This window comes from Brachypodium distachyon, chromosome 2, assembly GCF_000005505.3.
Source record: "Brachypodium distachyon strain Bd21 chromosome 2, Brachypodium_distachyon_v3.0, whole genome shotgun sequence".
Taxonomy (NCBI): domain Eukaryota; kingdom Viridiplantae; phylum Streptophyta; class Magnoliopsida; order Poales; family Poaceae; genus Brachypodium; species Brachypodium distachyon.
In genome coordinates, this window is record NC_016132.3 from 57,240,131 (window position 1) to 57,259,646 (window position 19,516).

The window sequence follows — 19,516 nt, forward strand, 5'->3', positions numbered from 1 at the left end:
GAAAAAACAAAGAAAAAAAAAACTCTCCCACCTCATCTGTCCCATCTCGCCCGGCCGCGTCCCCTGTTCGCTTCCACCTCCTCCTCGCAAGTCGCACGCCGCCCAAACCCTAACCCCGCCGGCGCCGCCGACTCCCCGCCAGCCACGAAGGGCGAAGGCGGTCGGCAGCCTGATGCCCAGCCGCCCGCGGGGGCCATGGAGCTCGTCCCCTTCAAGCCCGCGGCCGGAGCCCTCGTCGAGGCGGTCGGCGGCGGCTCGATCCCGGCGATGGTGGCGGCGCAGCAGGAGCAGCTGCACGCGCAGGTGGGCCAGCTCCAGCGCCTCGTCGTCGCCCAGTGCCGCCTCACTGGCGTCAACCCGCTCGCCCAGGAGATGGTCAAGAGCCCCCGTCCTCTAATCTCCCCTTCTACTGCATTTCTTCTGATCTATGCGCCTTTTCTTGTTCTATCCTGTAGTAGGGCGATCTTGCGCGGAACTAGTGTTGGGGGTGTTACCGGGGAATCTACCTGATTTGGTTGCATCAGAGTTTAGGTTTCGGTAGTGCCATCCTGATAAGATACCTTTGAGTGACACACTGAGAAATCGCAAGCTACATATGTTCAGGAAGTATGGACGAAAAGTTACATATACTGATTTTGTAGCTATGCTGATGTTAACGATAGGCTTAGGTTAACATCGAAAGACCTCATCATCTGTGGATGATATCGCGAATTTACTTTCTTTTTGTGAGTTATGGTATCTTAAAGGGTAAACTTCAAATGGATGCTGAAGCTCTTCGAAGATTGCTGGCTATATACTTGTACAATATTGTCAATTTTTCTTGTTCGCCATCTTACCGTGTCGCTTCCTTGGTTTGGAAGTTTAATCTGTGCTGCAATGATCCTCGTTACCATTGGAAAATTGTTCCATCTATGACTAATCTTGCATTTGGTTGATTCTTGCAGGCTGCTGGTGCATTATCGATCAAGATAGGTGAGTTCACAGAGTCATAGTTCATTTTGTTGCCACAAAATACAATAAATTGAAACAAGCATCGTGACCTAGAATAACTGTGATATACTGGTAGTTGTATTGGATTTAAGCTTGTGAGGAGGCTTGTTTCAGTCATCTCATTTTTTATCAAAGTTAGATGAAGAGTGCTGATGCATGATATTGTCCATTTTCTAACCTTCCTATTATTAGTCAGATTTTTTATAGCAGCCCAAATTTTGTAGGTAAAAAGCCAAGGGACCTGTTAAATCCAAAAGCAGTCAAGATCATGCAATCAATTTTTGCTCTGAAAGATAACATTGGCAAAAGAGAAACTCGGGAAATTAGTGCGCTTTGTGGAGTTACTGTTACACAGGTCTGCTCTTCATCTTGCATTTGTTATTGTTGTGTACCTTGATGTACTATGCCTGTTTATGTGCTGTATGTGCTTGTCGTATGATTCGTTTTTGATTGATATATTCCTTCAAAACCATACTGTACAACTGAACAGCAGCCATTGTACTGGTTTCAAGTTTCAACAGAAGCATGATTCGTTCCCTGCTTTTTTATTCTAGCCGGTGGAGGTGGACTAATATTCTATTTGCTTCTAACTTGTCTTTATTGTTAATTGATTGGTCACAATGCATTTGTTTCCCATGTGAAACATGAAACTTATGTTACGATTCGAATTTCTTTTTCTGTGAGTTGTTTTTGACAAGCTTTACCGAAACGATTCTTAGGTAAGGGAGTTTTTTGCAAGTCAGCGTACACGAGTAAGAAAAGTTGTTCGTTTGTCACGAGAAAAAGCACTCAAAATAGAGGCATTGGAGGCATTGGAGGCATTGGAGGCACCCAACGGTGTATGCTCCATGAGCACTGAGCAGACACCTGTTGACATTGAGGCACACGCTCAACTTGTTGAACCATTGAGAACTTTAGAACCATTAGTGATGTCACAAAGCTCTTCACAACTTGTGGAGGTCCCACAGAACTCTTTACAACAAGCCGAGGTCCAGCAGAGCTATGCAACCGCTACCACTCATTCAGGAACAATGCAACCAACTGATGCTAAGATTAATCCAGATTTAGCTCAGAAGGAAACTAAACAAGAGGAAGTTGCAGCTGGTGTTGAGTCAGAAGATAAAAAGTTTTTGGAAAGTATCTTTGCTCGAATGCGGAAGGAAGAGACATTCTCTGGACAGGTCAAACTGATGGAATGGATTCTTCAAATAAATAATGTAACAATTCTTGGTTGGTAAGATCCAGACCTTATAGCACGTACAGAGCTTGAAATGATTATATTGATCCGAGCTTCACTTTCTCATCAACTGTGCAGGTTCTTAACAATGGGTGGTCTGCCTATTGTGTCAACATGGCTGAACCAAGCAGCTATGGAGGAGCAAACGACTGTTATTCTCATCATTTTCAAGGTTCTTAATTTTTGTCAGCTGAGCATGGACATATGTGTGGCATGTATTTTGAACTAACATCTCATTGCTGTAGGTGCTTCTTCACCTCCCACTACATAAGGCTTTGCCAGCCCACATGTCAGCACTATTGCAAACTATGAACAGATTGCGGTTTTATAGGACACAAGGTGCGTAGGAACCATCATTAGGCTATAAAAATTTGTGCATGATATCACATGATCTTTAGCATGAGAACGAAGATTAATTACGAAGTATTTTTTTTTGCGCATATCACAAAGTATTAAAGGTTCAATAATGTTCCAAACGCCTAGTTATGGTTTCAAATAGTTTACTCCCTCCTTTTCAGCTTGTTAGGCACCTCTCAAAAATCACAATAACCAAGGACGTCACTGTTAAAGACTTAAGGTGCTAGACCATGTGTTAATGCAGCATGTTGGCCACCCCCCTCCTTCATGCATTGGTTGGTTCCACATTGAGGACCAAAATTAGCCAGAAACTAATGTAGATGTGATTAATCTTTTTGTATTCCCAAAGAAAAAGGGCTTACAAACTGGTTTTGTTTTGATTTTTCTTAGATGGGCCTAAGAAACTGAAAAAGAGGGAGTATTTTTCATTTTCACTTCTCCAGTACAATATTTTTTATATGCATTTCTGATTTATATCCAATCATAATTGTTGTACATTTGCTTGTATTTCCTATTCCACAGCAAACTTGTATGAACACATATAGATCTGCTAATTTCTTGGGCTCCTTACCAGTACTTATCTGATTTTTCAAGATCAGACATATCCAGCAGGGCCAGGAATCTTCTCTCCAGATTAAGCAAAGTGCTTGTACGAAGTCAGGCGTCAAAGAAACCTCAAAAGGATTTGATCTGTAAACAAAGGTGAATTTTCCTCACTTGAACACTTGCAGTCTATTGCTGCTATTTTGCATTGCTTGAAATTATCTTTTTTTGGGAGGTTTATATTGTGGTTAATTTATCTTCATCCGCAGGATAAGTGAAATTCTCCGTGATGAGTCCTGGAGATCTGAAGTTGATATTACTGTAAGTATCTAAGTAACAATATATGTTAGGATATTCACATGTTCTGCAATTTAATTGTTGTGGTCTTTCAGGACGAGATCCTTGCCTTGACCGAAGGTGCAAGTGAGAGCAGGTGCCTTCTTTTTTTATTGTTTCTGCCTTGAATAAGTTTAAATTACGGTTGTGCCAAAGTGATATACGACTTACGTAGCCTCTGGGCTCTGGCTGGTATTGTATTGTCTGATTCGGTCTGTGTGTCACCTGTGCAGAAAGCCTGAGCCCAGGAAAACTCCGCTGCTGCTCACTGCTTCTGCCGACGAGCCATATAAAAAAAGTTCTGTGCAGACAAGTATCCTTTTCTCTATGTTAAGTTCACTACTACCTAATTTATTTCTCTTTTTCGTGAACATATTATTACCTGCACGCGTGTATAATAGGCTGTTAAAGGGTTATTTTCTTATAGCTAATAACGACTACTTATACTAAAATGTACTAAGATCTGGTAACTTTTCTTTGTAGCTTCATCTTGTGTGTGCACATGTTAAGAACCCTTTAGGAAATACTCCCTCTGGTCAGAATTACTTGTCGAAATATTACATGTATGTAGACACTTTTTGCACATAGATACATCCGTATCTGGGCAAATTTGAGACAAGTAATACCGGTCGGAGGGAGTAGAAAGTTTTTATTTCGTCCTCAAGTGTCCTACGTCTGGTTGAAATTGGTTTTACCAATGGATTTCTCGTCACTTCTATTAGAGTGCGTGGTTCAGGCTATATTGGTCTCATAAAGCTAATGTTGTTGTTTTAACACGTTAATTGCATGTTCCATTAATAGTAAAAGGTTGTGCCTGTTATGTTCATGTTCAAATTAGTCATTACTCATTACTATTGAGGAGCCATGTGTACGGCCTTCCAACTGTATGTTTCACTTTGTTACTTCACTTATCTTGACATTGCTCAAACTGCTTGTGTGGATTTCCTTAGCTAATTTTACAGAGTCCAAAGAAAGAAGAAAAGTCCTACTTGTAGAGCACCCAAATCAGAAAGCTACTGGGAATAACGTTCACTCTGTCAGGAGCATATCTACAAATAGTAGCAGACCATTATCTGCAGATGATATCCAAAAAGCAAAGATGCGTGCGATGTTTATGCAGGAAAAGTATGGCAAGCGTGACACGGGTAAAGGGACTGATAAAACAGAGATGGCAGAAATTAAAAAACCATCTGGCTTAGTCAACTCGGATGTGCTGCCTATGCCCAGAAGTCCCCCTGTGTCTACCACAAAACAACCTGTTGACCCAAGCCCATCTACTTCTAAACACAATACAGTGCCTTTGCCTGATAAGCCAGAAATCCCTGTCAGTCCAAAGCCAAACATAACTTCCAGAGAGAACTCTAGAGAGAAATTGGATTCCAAGAGAGTTCTTTGGCAGATACCACCAGGTATATCTTTGCTTTGTGCTCCTTCACTTCCCCAAATTTTTAGAATGTTGAGTATTGCTGAGTTTGTTTGGACAACGAGAACCAGTGAAGTCGTATAGTTAATGGAATGCTTTGCAGCTTAAGAACTTGAGGCACATTGTCTTATATTTGTAACACACAGGCTTTTGTAAATTATGTAGACCTTAATTTAGATCATGTTTGATTCTCCAAAGTCGTTATATGCGATGAATCTGCTTCACTTGGAAAACTTCACATCAACATAACTTCCATTTTATATAACCTTGGCGTGAGATTTTTCTTTTGCTTGATCTCATGGACTCTAGTTATATGTACATTTCTAACACTATGAATAACTCATCTACATCAACATCATGAATTTGATGTGCATTTGAGCCTAAGACAGGTAATCAAATGAAGTTTTTTTAACTGACCAGTTGGCTGTAAGTAGCTCTCATTATTTGGTTCAGTGTTCTGCGTGTAGTTAACTGACACTACTTGTGCTACGAAACGTTTGCAAGGTCACTGGATTGCAGTGCAATTTTATGGAATGACATGAGAAATCAATCGTTGGTTATGTACTGTGTATTGCATAATGGCATGAACACCTGTGTTGCCATGCTATCAGACTCGGTTCATTGCTACGGTGGCTTGATATTTGTAGAAAGTCTGCTGAGTAAATTCTTAACGGTTAACTCATGGACCAATGTTTAAGCAGTTTCTGGAAGAACACAAACAGCCACAGGGAGGAAAGTGGATTTTGCGCCTGGCATAGCATGTGCCTTGGAAATCTGCACCCTGCATGTTGCGTCTGGATTTGTGCTGATTCAAATTCAAACAAGATGACTAAACCAGCATTGCTCCCAAAGCACATTGAGTGGTTGTGAATTGGCCAGTCATATGCTATGCCAGTGCCTGGCAATTCTGACTTATGAACACTCCCTTGAAATGCTTTTACACATAAATCGTGCACTACCGAGGCAACCAGCTCATAAAACTGACCAGTATGATCCGCTAGTTCCAGACTGTTGTAAATTGTAGTTCTTTTCTTCAAGTTTGCAGACGAACAGGAAATGTTCTGGGGCTGGGGGTCCTTGCCTATATAAAATGCCGAGCAATTTACCCCATGCCATAGTTCCATGTACCATCAGGAAACATTTTCTTTTCTTATGAGTTGTCATGTTTGTTTATTCTGTAACTCCTGCGCATATGGGAACTGTGATGTGGGTGTTAATTTGGTCTTATTTAAGCTACATCGTTACTCGTTGAAGCCGCCACTTCTCTTTGGCCCTATGAACTTTTATACTTTTTTTGCAACTAAGGTACCTATTACCGGACATCTGATGTAACTGGGTTGCATGAGATCTCTTTTCGTTGTTTATTCTCGTAAACAATCTTGTACAAAATAAAGTTGACATATCATATGTTGTGGCGGACTGGGTAGAGATTCCTCAGAGAACTGCCAAGCGTTGTGTTGTAAGCGAATGCTGTTTCAACAACAATTAATGAAATTCAGAATCTATGATTTGTTGTAACAAAAAAGGAAGCGGGAGTATCCTGTTTTCCAAATCTTAGCTTGAAGAAGCTACAGGTGGAGTTGTGTGACTCAGCTTTTAAGAAACTTTACCAAATTATCACATTGTCTGTTACCTGTTTACAGAGATTATAAACTCGTAGCTTTTATAATGCTTTAACTTTATTAATAGATTTCCTGGAACTTTACCTCTGTAATATTTGATTTATATGTTCACTCTTTGAAGTTCATTACCCTCTGTTTGCAGAGGTATGGATAGACCCCTCATGGACTTTAAGTGCTGGGGAAAACAGCAAGGAGCTTGATGTTCAAACACAGAGAAATCGACGGGAGAAGGAAACTTTTTATGCAAGTCTAAATGATATCCCGTTGAATCCCAAGGACCCATGGGATTTAGAAATGGACTTTGATGACAGCCTGACCCCGGAAATTCCAACTGACCAGCCATCAGATGCTGACACTATGGAGGTGGATGACGTAGGAACAGCCCCTCCTAGCATTTGCTTTCCTGATGAGAACAACCATGTTGGATCAACCTCATCTTCAACAGTTGCTGCTGGTGCAAATGGTGCAGCTTCTGAGCCAGATCTTGAGCTGCTCGCAGTGCTGCTCAAGAATCCACAGCTCGTGTTCGCTCTTTCATCCAATCAGGTGGGGAACCTGCCAACCGAACAGACTGTTGCGCTTCTGGACATGCTGAAGAAGACTGGCCTTGGACTTCCAGAGCTGGTAAATAGTCTGTCCAACGGTACTGGGGTTCCAAAAGCGTCTGAACCTGGCCCGGAAACTATCCCTACTTCACTTCCATCGCCGACTCCGCCAGAAGATTTTCCAGCTAGTGTTCGTCTGCTGGCTCTTGTTTTTCTGGTTTCAATATTGTTAATGTTATCATCTTTTGTTCACATTGATGTTTCCTTTGGCAGGCAAGCTGGAGATCTGAATTCCCAACGCAAGTGAGGGCTCCAAACTTGCAGCAGGCGCATTTACCGAGTAGAGGGAATACATCTCTTGTTGCAAGCACAATGCACCAAAGCTTCTCAAATGTTGTTAGTCCGTTGCCTTCACAACCTTATACTTCGATTTCTGCTTTGCCGGCGCACATCCAAACAAACATCCCATCATCACCTCAGTTGGCTGTTTCGGTAAATACACTAAATCAACATGTTGCACCCGTGAATGACCTTCTGAACGGGGCTGCGGTACATCGGCATACCCAGTCATATGCTTTGGCGTCTGACGCTGCTGCGGGGGGCATCCAGCAGCATCCAGCAGTAAATAAACCAGCACATGAATTCCAGAACATCTCAAACCCTGCTTTGGCACCAGCCTGGCAATCTAGTGCCGCTAATCTTGCTAGCACTGGACGAAATACAACACCTGAACCATGGGCATCCCGCACAACTAATTCATTCAATGATGCCTCGATGCCCTATCTTAACCAGAGTGCTTACAGCAACCAAAGCACACAGAGCCCATACAATTCGTATGCTTCTATGTCAGTCTCTTCCCAGGGACTGGACAGAAAGGGTTACACTCGAACAGCGGAGTACCAAGTGTCGGGGCGTGGCACCCACCAGCGACATTCACTATCCCCTGAGCCTGGTGCTGCCAGAGTCTTTGGTGGCGCACAAGCTTATGTCCCAGAGCCCTTGGACGTGGGGAATTATGGGCGACAGAACTACAATCCTGAGCCATCAAGGGACTGGAGATCTGGGCAACAAAGCTATGCTGCGGCAGAACCTTCAAGTCAGTGGAGCTCCATTCAACAGAGCTACCCTCCTGCGGAGCCTTCGAGGCAGTGGAGCTCCGGGCAGCAGAGCTATGTTCCAGCCGACCCTTCAAGCCAGTGGAGCTCCGGGCAACAGGACTACAATCAATCTGACATTTCAAGGCAATGGAGCTCCGCCCTGCAGACCTACGCCCGTGCTGAGCCTTCGAGGCCATCATGGAACACGGCTAATCAGGTGCAGGTCCCTGATACATCAAGGCAATGGAGTCTCGGGAATCAAGATTATTACAATCCGAACGATAGTCGAAGCTCGTATGATCAGCGTCAGAGGAGACGATGAGAGTGAGCTGTACATTATTAGCTACATATATATAGTTCTTGGAGAGCTCTCTGATTGTGATGTTTGATTCATTGCTCCGGCCTTTGCGAATTGACACAGAGGCCATCGAGAAAACTGTATACATCATGTAATGTAGCAGTAGGGCGGCGGGGAGGAAACAAAAAGAAAAGTGAAACAGGAAAACCATTGTAGAGGATAGGTCTGAATCCAATGATAGCCAAATTTCATCTCGTCGCTCTGTTTATTTGTGGCTCGCTATTCTTCTCTGTAGGCAACGATCTTCGCGAGCCTTTGGCTCGGCACCGTGTTGACGGCGATGGATTGGCTGCATCTGTTGGTATTGTTTTACAGAGAACTAAACACGTTTTTTGCCTCGTGGCGTCTCTCGTCAAGCCGGTGGCCGGTGGGCTGTCAAGTGGGGAACAGGCAGCACGTCTGCCATTTTGACGTTCCTTTACCTGCCTGCCAGTTGCCATATCTGAAACAACTTTATAAAATTTGAACTATAACCAAGGCAAAAATTTAGGGACGGAGGAAGCAGTATGTATATAAAATAAAGAAATAAACATGTAGATATCTGACATGCTTATAAAGTTACATAGGAAAAAAGTCATGCTATGGAAAAAAAATCATGTTTCCTTCATTCTTTTCAGTTAAATGGATAAACAGTGTCACAAAATGAAAATTGCTTGTTCATTTTTTTCCCCACTCTTTGTACAAATCAATGAGAACCCCAAACTGCTTGTTAATGTTCATTCGCTTTTTCCTTATTCATTTTCCTCACACTTCCGACAAATCAATGAGGCGCCAATGGACGTAACATTATAATCACATTTTTTTACTTTCACAATCACGCGAATTAAAGAAGCCCACCTACGTTTTTTCACTTTATGTGTTTTGATCCTTCCGAATCGACAAAGCCTACTGTGGAGTATCCCGCCTCGTGTCTTTTACCGTACGGATCACGCAGTATTGAGATGAGTTAGAAACCATGGCCGTAAAATATACGGAGTACAAAGCAGCACCAACCATAAGGTTGCGCCAAACAAACGCCTGTGCTTTTAAAAAGGTCGTTTGGTTCGGTGTGCGCGTTTCCACCAGACTCCATAGGCCAGCCAGCCAGCCAGCCATCCGGAGCCGGAGCAGGACACGTACACATTCCCCCGTTCCCCTATCCCAGGTCGGTCTCGCCGGAAAGATTCCAGCCGCAAGTCAAATTCCTCCGCCCTCCCCTTTCTCCCGGTCTCGTGGCTCCTCCGGGCTCCGGCCACCGCGCTGCGACAAAAAAAACAACAACCAAAAGCCGAGCCACCCACCCACCCCACACCAACTGACGGAGCAGAAGAAGAACCCCAGCCAGCAGGCCATCCATTCCCACCCCGTTCGTCCTTCGTCCGGCCGGGATATGGAAACCACGGCCGCCGCCCGGGCGAGGCGGCACCCGGCGGCGCCGGCCGAGCGCGGCAGCAGCAGCTGCAGGCGGCGGCGCGGCGTGTCCGTGCGGTGCTCCTCCTCCGGCTCCTCCCCGGCGCAGGAGTTCGCGGCGCTGGCGTCGGTGTTCCGCCGCAGGCTGGTCGTGGGGGCCACCACGGCGGCGGCGGCAGCCGTGGGGGCCAACTTCGGCGGCGTCACCAGCTTCCTCCTCGGACTCTCGCCCGAGCTCGGCCGTTCGCTCCGCCTCGACGTGCTCTACCCCGTCGGCGGCTTCACCCGATGCCTCGACTCCGACAACGGATTCGGTAAACCACCCAACCCATTGCTCTGCTCTAGTGCACTTGGCGTCATAGTTCAGTTCTAGAAAATTAGAAGATACTACTCCTAAATACGAACTCGTTGGGCTGTCCATTCTCTTTTCCTCAAAGGAACAAGCTGTTCCTCTTGATCTATCACGCCGTTTTGATAATTCGGAGGTTATACACTCTACTAGTTATCTTAATTATGCAAAATGAGCTATATGATACTGTTTGAGTCAACGGGATTTACTGGCACTGCAACAACCAACGATGATTCATACTGACCAGGTCATAAAGCTCAACCTATTCATACTGAGAGTAACACAAATGCACGTTTAGAATGCTTGCTGAAAGCCACGAAAGAGAGGAAGAAGGGATTTGGTTTGCGGAAAGCTAATTTTATTGGTATTCTGGTTTTCGGTCGAGATGATGCTTGCCATCAGCCGTGGAAAATTAAATTAAATTCAAGGCATCCCTGCGAGTGCATGTTGCTGTCGAGTTGCAACTTTGTGCCCCCACCAAAAAGTACAGAATTAGTGATGTGGAGTGGTTGTTGTGTTCACGCCCCACCCACATAAAAAGAAATAGAAAAGGGTAAATTACCTTGAGAGAGGCTCCCAAATTACGTTTTTTTTTACTTACTATATGCTGACTATTCAGAGCAAAGGTAGATTAGTCTTTCAGTCTCTTGTTGGTTCCGGGATGTTTTCAGTTTTCTGACAGTATATTCCCTGGAACCTTCCTTTCACAGCCAAAGCAATTTTTCTTTGTTTTCTGTTATGTGAATAGAGCTTTTGTCGTTGTACTAATCGGAAAAAGGTACCTTCTGTTTATACATTTCTCTGTAAATTGAACTTTGTCCTTTGTGCCACAAACATGAGTGGCTACAAAGAAAGTGGTCCTTGCTGCTACAATCTACTATACCCATCTGCCATTATGCCTCCAATGGGATTGTATGGATGGATTATGATCTATCTGGTGCAACATTTAGGACCAGGAACTGAATGCCACAAGTGCTCCATGTCATCATGGTTGATCATCGATGGTATCTGCTAGCTGATTCTTGATAAGATTCCACATGTTTGGGGTTTGTTCTGTCGGATGTTTTCCCAATTGGGAGCATGTTAACAAGATATCACAAGTTTGAATGTATACCACTCTTCTTTGAATGCGCCAATACGAAGAACCTTGTCAAATATCTTCTGTATAAGCAACGTATGCAAGGTACTAACTTCTAAGTATCTGAACTCTGCAGAATTTATCTATCCAGCAAACTGGGTTGGAGATCAGACAATACTATACAATCAAGTGAAGAAAGCAGAACTTCAGAGATCACTAGACCCTCCGCCATTGACAAATGGGAGATCACCATCTCGACCTTCAAACATCAGTGGACCTGTGGCAGCTTTTGGCCCTCCAGGATCCAACGGGGAGCTCAATGTCAGTGTCATTGTCTCACCTGTCCCACAGGACTTCTCGTAAGTACAATTAAATCATCCATAGCTTGCCTTAAAGTATTCAGGTTGTTTTATAAACCGTGATTATAAAGTCGTGTCATTTAGAGCAATCAGCCACTCCACCGAGATCCTTAGGAGTCCAGTACATGCTGAATGCTGATCTTAGGTTGCTTGGCCAAAAATTATGAGCTTGCAGTGTCATTATATCATAGTGTCCTCTAAGAAGCATTCAACTGTGTGAAACAGAATTGAGGCCTTTGGAGGTCCGAAAGATGTCGGGGAGGTGGTGCTTAGAAGGATCGCAAGGACAAAGCGAAACCCGGACATCAGCGCCACTCTCATCGATGCTGCCTTGAGAGAAGATACCGTGACCAATGTGAAATACTACAAGCTAGAGTTTCGAGTCGAAAGCCCATCTTTTCGACGGCATAACGTCGCGGTGTGCTGCGTGAGGGATGGCAAACTGTACACCTTGAATGCGCAGGCACCGGAATCGGCATGGAGAGCAGTTCAGAACGAGTTCTTTGCGATGGCGGATTCCTTCAGTCTAGTGATTGATGTTTGATCTTGTAGACACGCAGTTTTTGAGCCCTTGCTGCTCTAGTCTGTAACTTCCCAAGTTGAGAAGAGGAGAAATGTAATGTAAATGTTCTTGTATAATAGTCTTCTTTTTACACAAATGTCTGAAATTTTCTTTTGCAGAGAGTACATATTGCTATTTGATGATATATATAGTCAGACCCAAACATCTCTCAGTTCCTTTGAAGAAAGATTCAGAATGCACAACTGAACACCCATTTTGCTGAATGCAGTATCCAGCTCTGCCTCAAGCATACTTGTCGGCAATCTCCACAAGGAGATCACAGAGCTCCTTCGGCTTGGAGAACATGGGCATATGATCAGCTCCCTCGATGCCCCTCACCTCCGTGCCGGGGCTCCACGACGCCATCCGCCGCTGGAACTCTGCCGACCACGACGCGTCGTCCTCGGCGACGACGTACACGCGGCTCACCGCGCCGTACCCCTCGGCCATCAGGAACTCCTCGTCGTCCATCACGGCGTCGTCCACGAACTGCCTCGACGGCCTCACGAGCGTCTTTGCCAGGGTCAGGTCCTGTGCCGGTGTTGGCGTCGCAGTTCATCAGAGACTAAGAGGAAGAAGACGGTGCAGTCGATTGCAAGAATGGATGGCTGGCCGTTGTTACCTCAGGGGGGCTGAGCTGATACAGCTTCTGCGCCATGTACTCTGGTCCTAGCAGAAATGTCTTGTAGAAGGACTCATCAGGACGCTGGGGGTCGCCGGTGGTCTCGATCACGCAGTCCTTGAAGAAACCAGGCCCTCTTTCTTTCGCAAACTAATATACAGTTCAGCCAAATTAAACAAGATCTAGCAGCAGTTGAGCTCAGGGCGCGTGCGTGAACTGTGGATCGAAGAAGGCAGGCAGGCTAATGGAATCACGGACCTGTTGGGGAACGAACGACATAGGCTTCCCGGCGGCGGGCATGGCAGCGGAGACGAAGACGGCGACGGCGACCCTGTTAGGGAACCTCTGCATGGCGAGCGCGAGGCTCTGGCCGCCGTAGCTGTGGCCCACGAGCACCGCCTTCTCCCCGGGCGGCAGCGCCGCCAGCGCGTCCAGGAGCGGCCGGCTGTAGTCCTCGAAGGAGCGCACCTCGCCGGGGCGCGCCGGGTGGGCGCCGCACGCGGCCATGTCGAGCGCGTCCACGCGGTGGCCGGCGGATTCGAGCGCCGCGGCCACCTTGTACCAGCACCATGCGCCGTGGCAGACGCCGTGCACCAGCAGGAACCGGTGCCGCCGCCGCCGCGGATGCGGGTGCTGCTCGCCGGTGGCGGCGGTCTCCATGGACGGACCGGATCGGTCACTGGATTCACGGGCGGTGAGGAATCGCCCTGGACTGGATTGGGAGCCGGAGGGAGGAGGAGCGTGTTGCTCTTTGTTTGCTTGTCAGGGAGATCAAGACAGTGACATTTCTGCGTTGATTATCTCTGTTTTGTTTTCCCGAGCGGTGGTTGGGTTGGAAGAACAAAGAAGAAGGATCGAATGATTTCTCGGAATTGAAAAGGGCGAATCCGAGGTATTGCCAATTGATCTAAAAACAGATGTAGTATCACTATCATTCAACCAAAATTTTCTCTCTTGTCGAAAAACTGACGGGCGTGACAAACATAGCCAAAAAAACCTGACCTAAATATCAAAGTCGACATTTCACATCACTTATTACAAGTTGTACACTTTCAAAACCGGCTAGATTGCAACTCAATCACCACGAACACAGAAGCCAGATTGCAGCTGCATATGCAGGCAAGCACGGATCGACGGAACTCCTTGCAGGCTTTCTCGTTCATCACCCAGCCTTCCATCTCGCGCATCAGTTGAGTCTGAACCCACAGCGGCCCCTCGGCGAATCCGCAGTAGAGCTTCTCAAGCACCATGGCATTACGGAGCAAGAACCTGGCCAGCGTCCTCTGCGCTCTGCCGCCCTGGTAATGCACAAGGTTGATCCGCCTCACCGTGCTCCAGGGCGTGGCCGGGCTAATCGCTAAAGCGCACCTCATTTCAACCGTCAAACACGAAAGGAATGAATTGCGACGGAAACGGACAAAACGCACCGCGCGGACCGGTGGAAACGACCGAAGTGCATCGCCGGGGTAAGTGCAAAAAAGCAAAAACCACCTGGTTTAAGGAGTTACGTGGCTATTAGGTTAGTTCTGTAATTAAGGTTAGTTAGTGGGTTCCATCGTCACCCTTAATGAACTTGCCTCCCCAAATAGAAACCTAGCCCAGCCAAATCGGGCACCCCCTCCCCCCCCTCCCGGCCCGGCCTCCACCCTAGCGCCGCCTCCATCCCCGGCGACGGGCGGTCGCCACCCTAGAACCGTCCCGCCAACCCCGGCCCAGCCGGTCGCCCCGCCAGCCCCACCTGCCCCCGCCTCGTCGGCAGCCCCCGCCTAGCCGGACCGGCTGCCGACAGGAGCTAGGGACTGCCCCAATCGCTGGATAGCCGCCGCCCCTAGCTTGCCCGCCGTGTACCACCGTCGCAAGCTCCGCCCCCGCCTCACCGCCAGACCCGGCCCAGCCGCCACGCCGCGGGCACCGCTCCCAGGCAAGAACCTAGGTTTCTTCCCCAATCGCCGGCCGAGTCCGGACACGAGGTACGGTTCTTCCCCAATTTCATCGATTAGAGCTCGATTTGTTGATGGCACCATCAATTTGCCCCAATTTCGCCCCGATCTGACAATTAGGAGCTAGGGTTCTTCGTCAATTTAACATTGATTTGAGGTCGATTCTTTCTTGCAGTTGATGGGGCGCAGTGGTTTTACTGATGAAGGCAGAGCTTCGATGATGTCCTGGCTGCTGGATTCGGCATCCTGCACTTCGACCCAGCAAGATAGGGTAAGAGTTCTTGTTCTTTTTTCCCAATTTGTTGGTTGCCCGGAAGATGTATATTGTCCTTGTTGTTGGCTGATTCGTTGGAGGATGATTATGATGAGGGCAGTACGACAGAGCTTTCGAAGACCCTGCGTATCTACGCTATTTGGAAGGTGATTTGGATGTGGCCGAGGCCGCTGGGCAGAACCATGGATTGGAGGCAAAGCTAGCTGAACTTGAGGCTGAGTTGCTGGAAGAGAAGAGGAAGAACAAAGACAGAATCTTGCTTGAGTGTGAGTTGGCTTATCAAGATCAATTGATTGAGGAACTAGAAGGCAAGATTGAAGAGAAGCAGAAGATGATATGTGGGCTGGAAGTTATGCTGGAAGCAGAGAAGAAGAAGAACTTCGATGAAGTGAAGTGTTTCGCAGTCGCAAGCTTCAGCGTTGCAGTGACCTTAGAAGCTGTCATGTATAAGATGTTGTGAAGCATGTATGCCGACCATGTGGTTGTTGTTTATATTATGAAGTGCCTATGTGGTTGTAGTTGTTTTATGTTATTAGTTTCGAGACTGTGAGACATTTGGCCCATGTGGTTTCATCACCATGTTTAATGAGACATGTGGCTATGATGTTGGAATAATGTTATGTTTTGGCACAAATCATGTTATGTAAAAGTTGTGACATAAAGATGAAGTAGTTCATATATTGCATTAGTAGTCATGCTTACACCCTTACATACCGGTTAAAAGGAGCATATATGCAATTGCACATTGGCAACTCTTAGCCTAGCATCTGAGTACGGTCATTTTCCTAAGTACTAACCAAAAGAGAATGCGCTTAGCGTAGGATTTCACTACGGGCGCCCATCTCACTACGGTCATTTCCCTAAGTACAAATTAAAAGAGAATGCGCTAGCTTTAGTTCCTTGTTTTAAACAAAAACATGCACAAGGAAACTAGTCGCATCTATCCCTACCACCACCTCTTTCTTGACTTCTGGGCGCCCCTTTCTTCTGGCTCCGTCGAAAACTCTGTCGACAGAGCCCATCACCTGGACTCAGTTGTGCCTACAGCACGGGGCTCGGCGCGTGCCCGTATCCATCACGCCCCGTCCACCGAGCAAAAAGAAGGCGCCAGCCATGACAAACAGTGCGGCCCCAATCGGTGACATGAGCTCAGTGAAGGCATCAATGGGGCCGCCAAGCAATGACAGACGGTACTGGCGACCCTCGATGTTGCTGATGAAGACCAAAGCCTTGTCTTCGGCCAGTTCCTCGCCTCCTCTAGCTCCAACCGCAACTTGCCCTTGCTGCAAAACCAAAGCTCGATTGCCCACTGTCTCGATCTTCGCCGCTTGCGAGCGTGTCTCCGCGGAGCCAGCATAGCCCATCGCAACAGCAGCTCCGAGTGCACAGAATCGATCCTTCCATGGGGTCCCCATGCTTGACATGCGGAAATGGCGGCCCCCAATGTCGACGAGGAGCACTATCTCACACGGAAGCTTCCGTGCGGGAACAGAGGCAGGGGCTCACGGCGGCGACAAGTTGGAGTAGCGGCCGCGCGGGGGAGAACTGGTGGCCGCACGGGTTGGATAGCAAGGGGGGGAGTCCAACTCGCGACACGACCGAGGTGGCGACGACGAGGCTGCACGGGTCGTCGGCGCAGCCTGGGCGCGACTGCGCCAAGCGGGGGACCTCCCCCAGGCCGTCGGCGCAGCCTGGGCGCGATTGCGCCAAGCGGGCGACCTCCCACGGGCCGGCGAGGTTGGGAAGCGGGCCGGCATTGCGCCCGGACGAGGGGGAGGCAGTGGGGAGGAGGGGGATTTCGGGCAGTGGAGGCAGGGGATTTTGGGCTCAGTGGGGAAGAAGGGGGAGGATGAGTGGATAAGAGGAAGAGGAGTGGATGAGTGGAGGAGGAGGAGTGGATAAGAGGAGGAGGGGTGTGTAAGAAGGCAAAAACGGCAGGAATGGCACCGGAATTTCCCGCCGGTGCAATTTGAAAATTCCCCATTTCGTGGGCTTGAGGACGCCGGACACGTACCAATTAAGACGAAGGCTACGTGTGTTTTATCTATTACCGTGTAGTGGGCCGGAGGAGACGAGGCCCGGAGATAAAAAAAAAATTGCCCCCAGCCTAGGCATGCTCGCGTTAGAGTCGAACTCAGGTCACGCGTGAAGTGGGGACGGGGTGCAGACCAATGTGGTAGAGCAGGTATATCGACAGAGAATGGATGTTCACGTTTTTATAGGAAGAGAATTTGGGGGCATCGTTACACTTTCTGTATTTCTAACCAAAATGTGCATTTCGTATACTTTTTATAATCGAACGTGTCCAAGATTTTTTTTTTGTAGTCTGTACGATACATTTACATAGTTCTCAGCGATTTTCAGAATTTCTGGATATGTTTTGCTATATTTCGTATATTATTTTAATTACTGCACATTTCGGTGAAAAATAGATAAATCAATGTTAGCTATGTAATCTTAGTGTGCAAGCAGTATGAAAAAGTCATATTGGACTTAGTTAAGTCTAATGCACTAAGTTTGAAAAAACATAATTTGAAAATTACATGTGTTTTATCCATTTAATGTGACTTTTCTGTTACACCATTTTTCCAAAAATGTTAATAATATGAAAAATAAGTCGGAAAATTCTCAATTTTTGCAAGGGTCATAGAATTGTCATAAGGTTACCACACAAAAATTTCCTCCTCTTGTCACCGCTTAAAAGGCGTGCGGTGAATCTGTCGAGCATAAGAATTTAATCAAATTTCATTTTTTTTCATCCTCTTGTTCGTAAATCTGTCAGCATCTATCCTATTTAGAAATTTATAAGCCAATTTCACCCCTAACTTTATTGCACCGCATCAAAGATGGCCTATTTAAAATTTTCGTCTCATTCTATTGTTCTAACTGATTGGTCCTATCAATTGGACCGCTTTTGAGGTTTTCAATAATATTGTCTTTTTGAACACTGTATATCCTCCTATCTCTTTCTTAATTTCTTAGGATTGTAAGATTTCAAAGTTGTTCTGGCCAGCCTGGCCATGAAGATGGTGGATGACTTAGCGAGTTCGAAGTTCTTAAACTGTCATCCTTTCTGACGAGGTTGAAAAGGCAAAACCATTAGTGTTCAATGTTTTTTCTTCAGTTTCCTGATAATGGCATGTTGACTGATGCTTAGGTCGTACCTCAGAGCCATCTCTTTCATCACATACCAGTGAGCTGACGAGCATGAATCAACAGGAAAATAATGAATGGCTAGATACGCACGAGCACAAACCGCCCAAGGCACAAATTAATTCCTCCCAAAAAAGAATAACACACACTATGCAACTCTTCAGCCATCCATTATTTTTACTAACATTGTCATTACAACTCAATAGTGAAACAGAGTGACATTATACTCTATGATATCCCCCTTGGACGGGTTCCCAGAATTCACACAGTTGACACACACCGTCCGTAGGTAGGCGAACCCTTGCGCCATTCGGAACGCGCCGCGGCCTCCGATAACGGGGAGCTCCCTGCGCGGGAGCATGAACGGGTTCCTCGAGAACAACACGAACGAGCTGCCCTTGAAGGGACCGTCTGTGATCTCATGGTCAATCGTTTCCAGAATCGTGTTCCCGTCTTTCGCCGTCGAGGCATACATGCCCTGCGCATTCCCGACCACCTTGGACTTCGACGAGGGTCCCTCAGTGAGGAGATCATTGTACACGTAGACGTAGCTGAAGGGCAAGAAGCCTTGGGCATGAGCCGTGGCGTTGGCGTTTTGGGCGACGAGGACGGAGGACGGGTCCTTCCCGCTGTGGGTGTTGTGGAGGTAGAAGAGGATGTTCGTGACCTTCTTTGGTCCAGACAGGTAGTCGTCGTCAGTGGCATCAAGGCATTGGAGGGAGATTGTGGCAACGCACAGGACGGTGAGGAGCAAGGATGGAGTTCTCATTTATTTTTTTGTTCTTGTGGTTTCTGGAAATGCAGGTGTGAACTGAATGTGGTGAATGGAGAGAAGGTTTGGAGTTCATCTTATAGTTTGAGAGGTGTATATCTTTTGGTATTCTATGGAAATATGTAATGAATATATTAAATATATACTTCCTATCTGTGAAAGAAATTATTATGACCCATCTATAGAATGATCGATAAAATTGATAATTAATGTATTCGATGGAAGAATTAAGTGGAAGCAATAATTAGATACTCATTTTGCGATCTTGGTACGATGCAACCGTAACCTATTAAATATGCGCAGCCCGATGCCCATGCCCATTTCGTAAGAAAATCCTACTGAATATGCGCAGCCCGATGCCCAATACCATATCTATTGTATGAAACTGGCTCCTGTATGACATTTTTTTACGATCTTGGTGCGATGCATCTGTAACCTAGTGAAAATGTAGGTTACGTCACTAACAAATTTATTTCATCAAATTTAACTTCCATCCTCCGTACCTATAAA

At 46.5% G+C, this 19,516-nt stretch overlaps 4 protein-coding genes across 4 annotated transcripts; 2 read left to right on the forward strand and 2 right to left on the reverse strand.

Annotated features, from left to right (window-relative positions):
- Nucleotides 1-6: 6 nt before the first annotated feature.
- Nucleotides 7-8,703, forward strand: LOC100832034 (homeobox protein LUMINIDEPENDENS). The gene is made up of 13 exons (XM_010234486.3): nt 7-375; nt 945-972; nt 1,215-1,345; nt 1,710-2,224; nt 2,306-2,399; nt 2,473-2,566; nt 3,184-3,286; nt 3,397-3,448; nt 3,520-3,560; nt 3,697-3,776; nt 4,426-4,872; nt 6,651-7,243; nt 7,327-8,703. Exons 1-13 carry the CDS (start codon nt 196-198, stop codon nt 8,470-8,472), a joined length of 3,504 nt encoding a protein of 1,167 aa, XP_010232788.1. The 5' UTR covers nt 7-195; the 3' UTR covers nt 8,473-8,703.
- An 849-nt stretch (nt 8,704-9,552) lies between these two features.
- LOC100832328 (psbP domain-containing protein 7, chloroplastic) lies at nt 9,553-12,363 on the forward strand. The gene is made up of 3 exons (XM_003567392.4): nt 9,553-10,211; nt 11,461-11,683; nt 11,909-12,363. Exons 1-3 carry the CDS (start codon nt 9,878-9,880, stop codon nt 12,225-12,227), a joined length of 876 nt encoding a protein of 291 aa, XP_003567440.2. The 5' UTR covers nt 9,553-9,877; the 3' UTR covers nt 12,228-12,363.
- On the reverse strand, nt 12,301-13,837 carry LOC100844252 (probable esterase PIR7A). Its single transcript, XM_003564973.4, has 3 exons — nt 13,126-13,837; nt 12,868-13,017; nt 12,301-12,776 (listed from the first exon to the last, which is right to left on the reverse strand). The coding sequence occupies exons 1-3, from the start codon at nt 13,525-13,527 to the stop codon at nt 12,489-12,491; spliced, it is 840 nt and encodes a 279-aa protein (XP_003565021.1). The 5' UTR covers nt 13,528-13,837; the 3' UTR covers nt 12,301-12,488.
- A 4,596-nt stretch (nt 13,838-18,433) lies between these two features.
- Nucleotides 18,434-19,003, reverse strand: LOC100832640 (dirigent protein 4). The gene has a single exon (XM_003567393.3). The coding sequence runs from the start codon at nt 19,001-19,003 to the stop codon at nt 18,434-18,436; it is 570 nt and encodes a 189-aa protein (XP_003567441.1).
- Between the last annotated feature and the right edge of the window lie 513 nt (nt 19,004-19,516).

Bases quoted from the DNA above. Each gene is read 5' to 3' on its own strand.
- LOC100832034 (XM_010234486.3), top strand. From the start codon at position 196: ATGGAGCTCGTCCCCTTCAAGCCCGCGGCCGGAGCCCTCGTCGAGGCG. The intron at 376-944 runs GTCAAGAGCCCC...TGATTCTTGCAG, and splicing joins ACCCGCTCGCCCAGGAGATG to GCTGCTGGTGCATTATCGAT. The intron at 1,346-1,709 runs GTCTGCTCTTCA...AACGATTCTTAG, and splicing joins GTGGAGTTACTGTTACACAG to GTAAGGGAGTTTTTTGCAAG.
- LOC100832328 (XM_003567392.4), top strand. From the start codon at position 9,878: ATGGAAACCACGGCCGCCGCCCGGGCGAGGCGGCACCCGGCGGCGCCG. The intron at 10,212-11,460 runs GTAAACCACCCA...TGAACTCTGCAG, and splicing joins CGACTCCGACAACGGATTCG to AATTTATCTATCCAGCAAAC. The intron at 11,684-11,908 runs GTAAGTACAATT...TGTGTGAAACAG, and splicing joins CCTGTCCCACAGGACTTCTC to AATTGAGGCCTTTGGAGGTC.
- LOC100832640 (XM_003567393.3), bottom strand. From the start codon at position 19,003: ATGAGAACTCCATCCTTGCTCCTCACCGTCCTGTGCGTTGCCACAATC.
- LOC100844252 (XM_003564973.4), bottom strand. From the start codon at position 13,527: ATGGAGACCGCCGCCACCGGCGAGCAGCACCCGCATCCGCGGCGGCGG. The intron at 13,018-13,125 runs GTCCGTGATTCC...ACTGTATATTAG, and splicing joins TGTCGTTCGTTCCCCAACAG to TTTGCGAAAGAAAGAGGGCC. The intron at 12,777-12,867 runs GTAACAACGGCC...ACACCGGCACAG, and splicing joins ATCAGCTCAGCCCCCCTGAG to GACCTGACCCTGGCAAAGAC.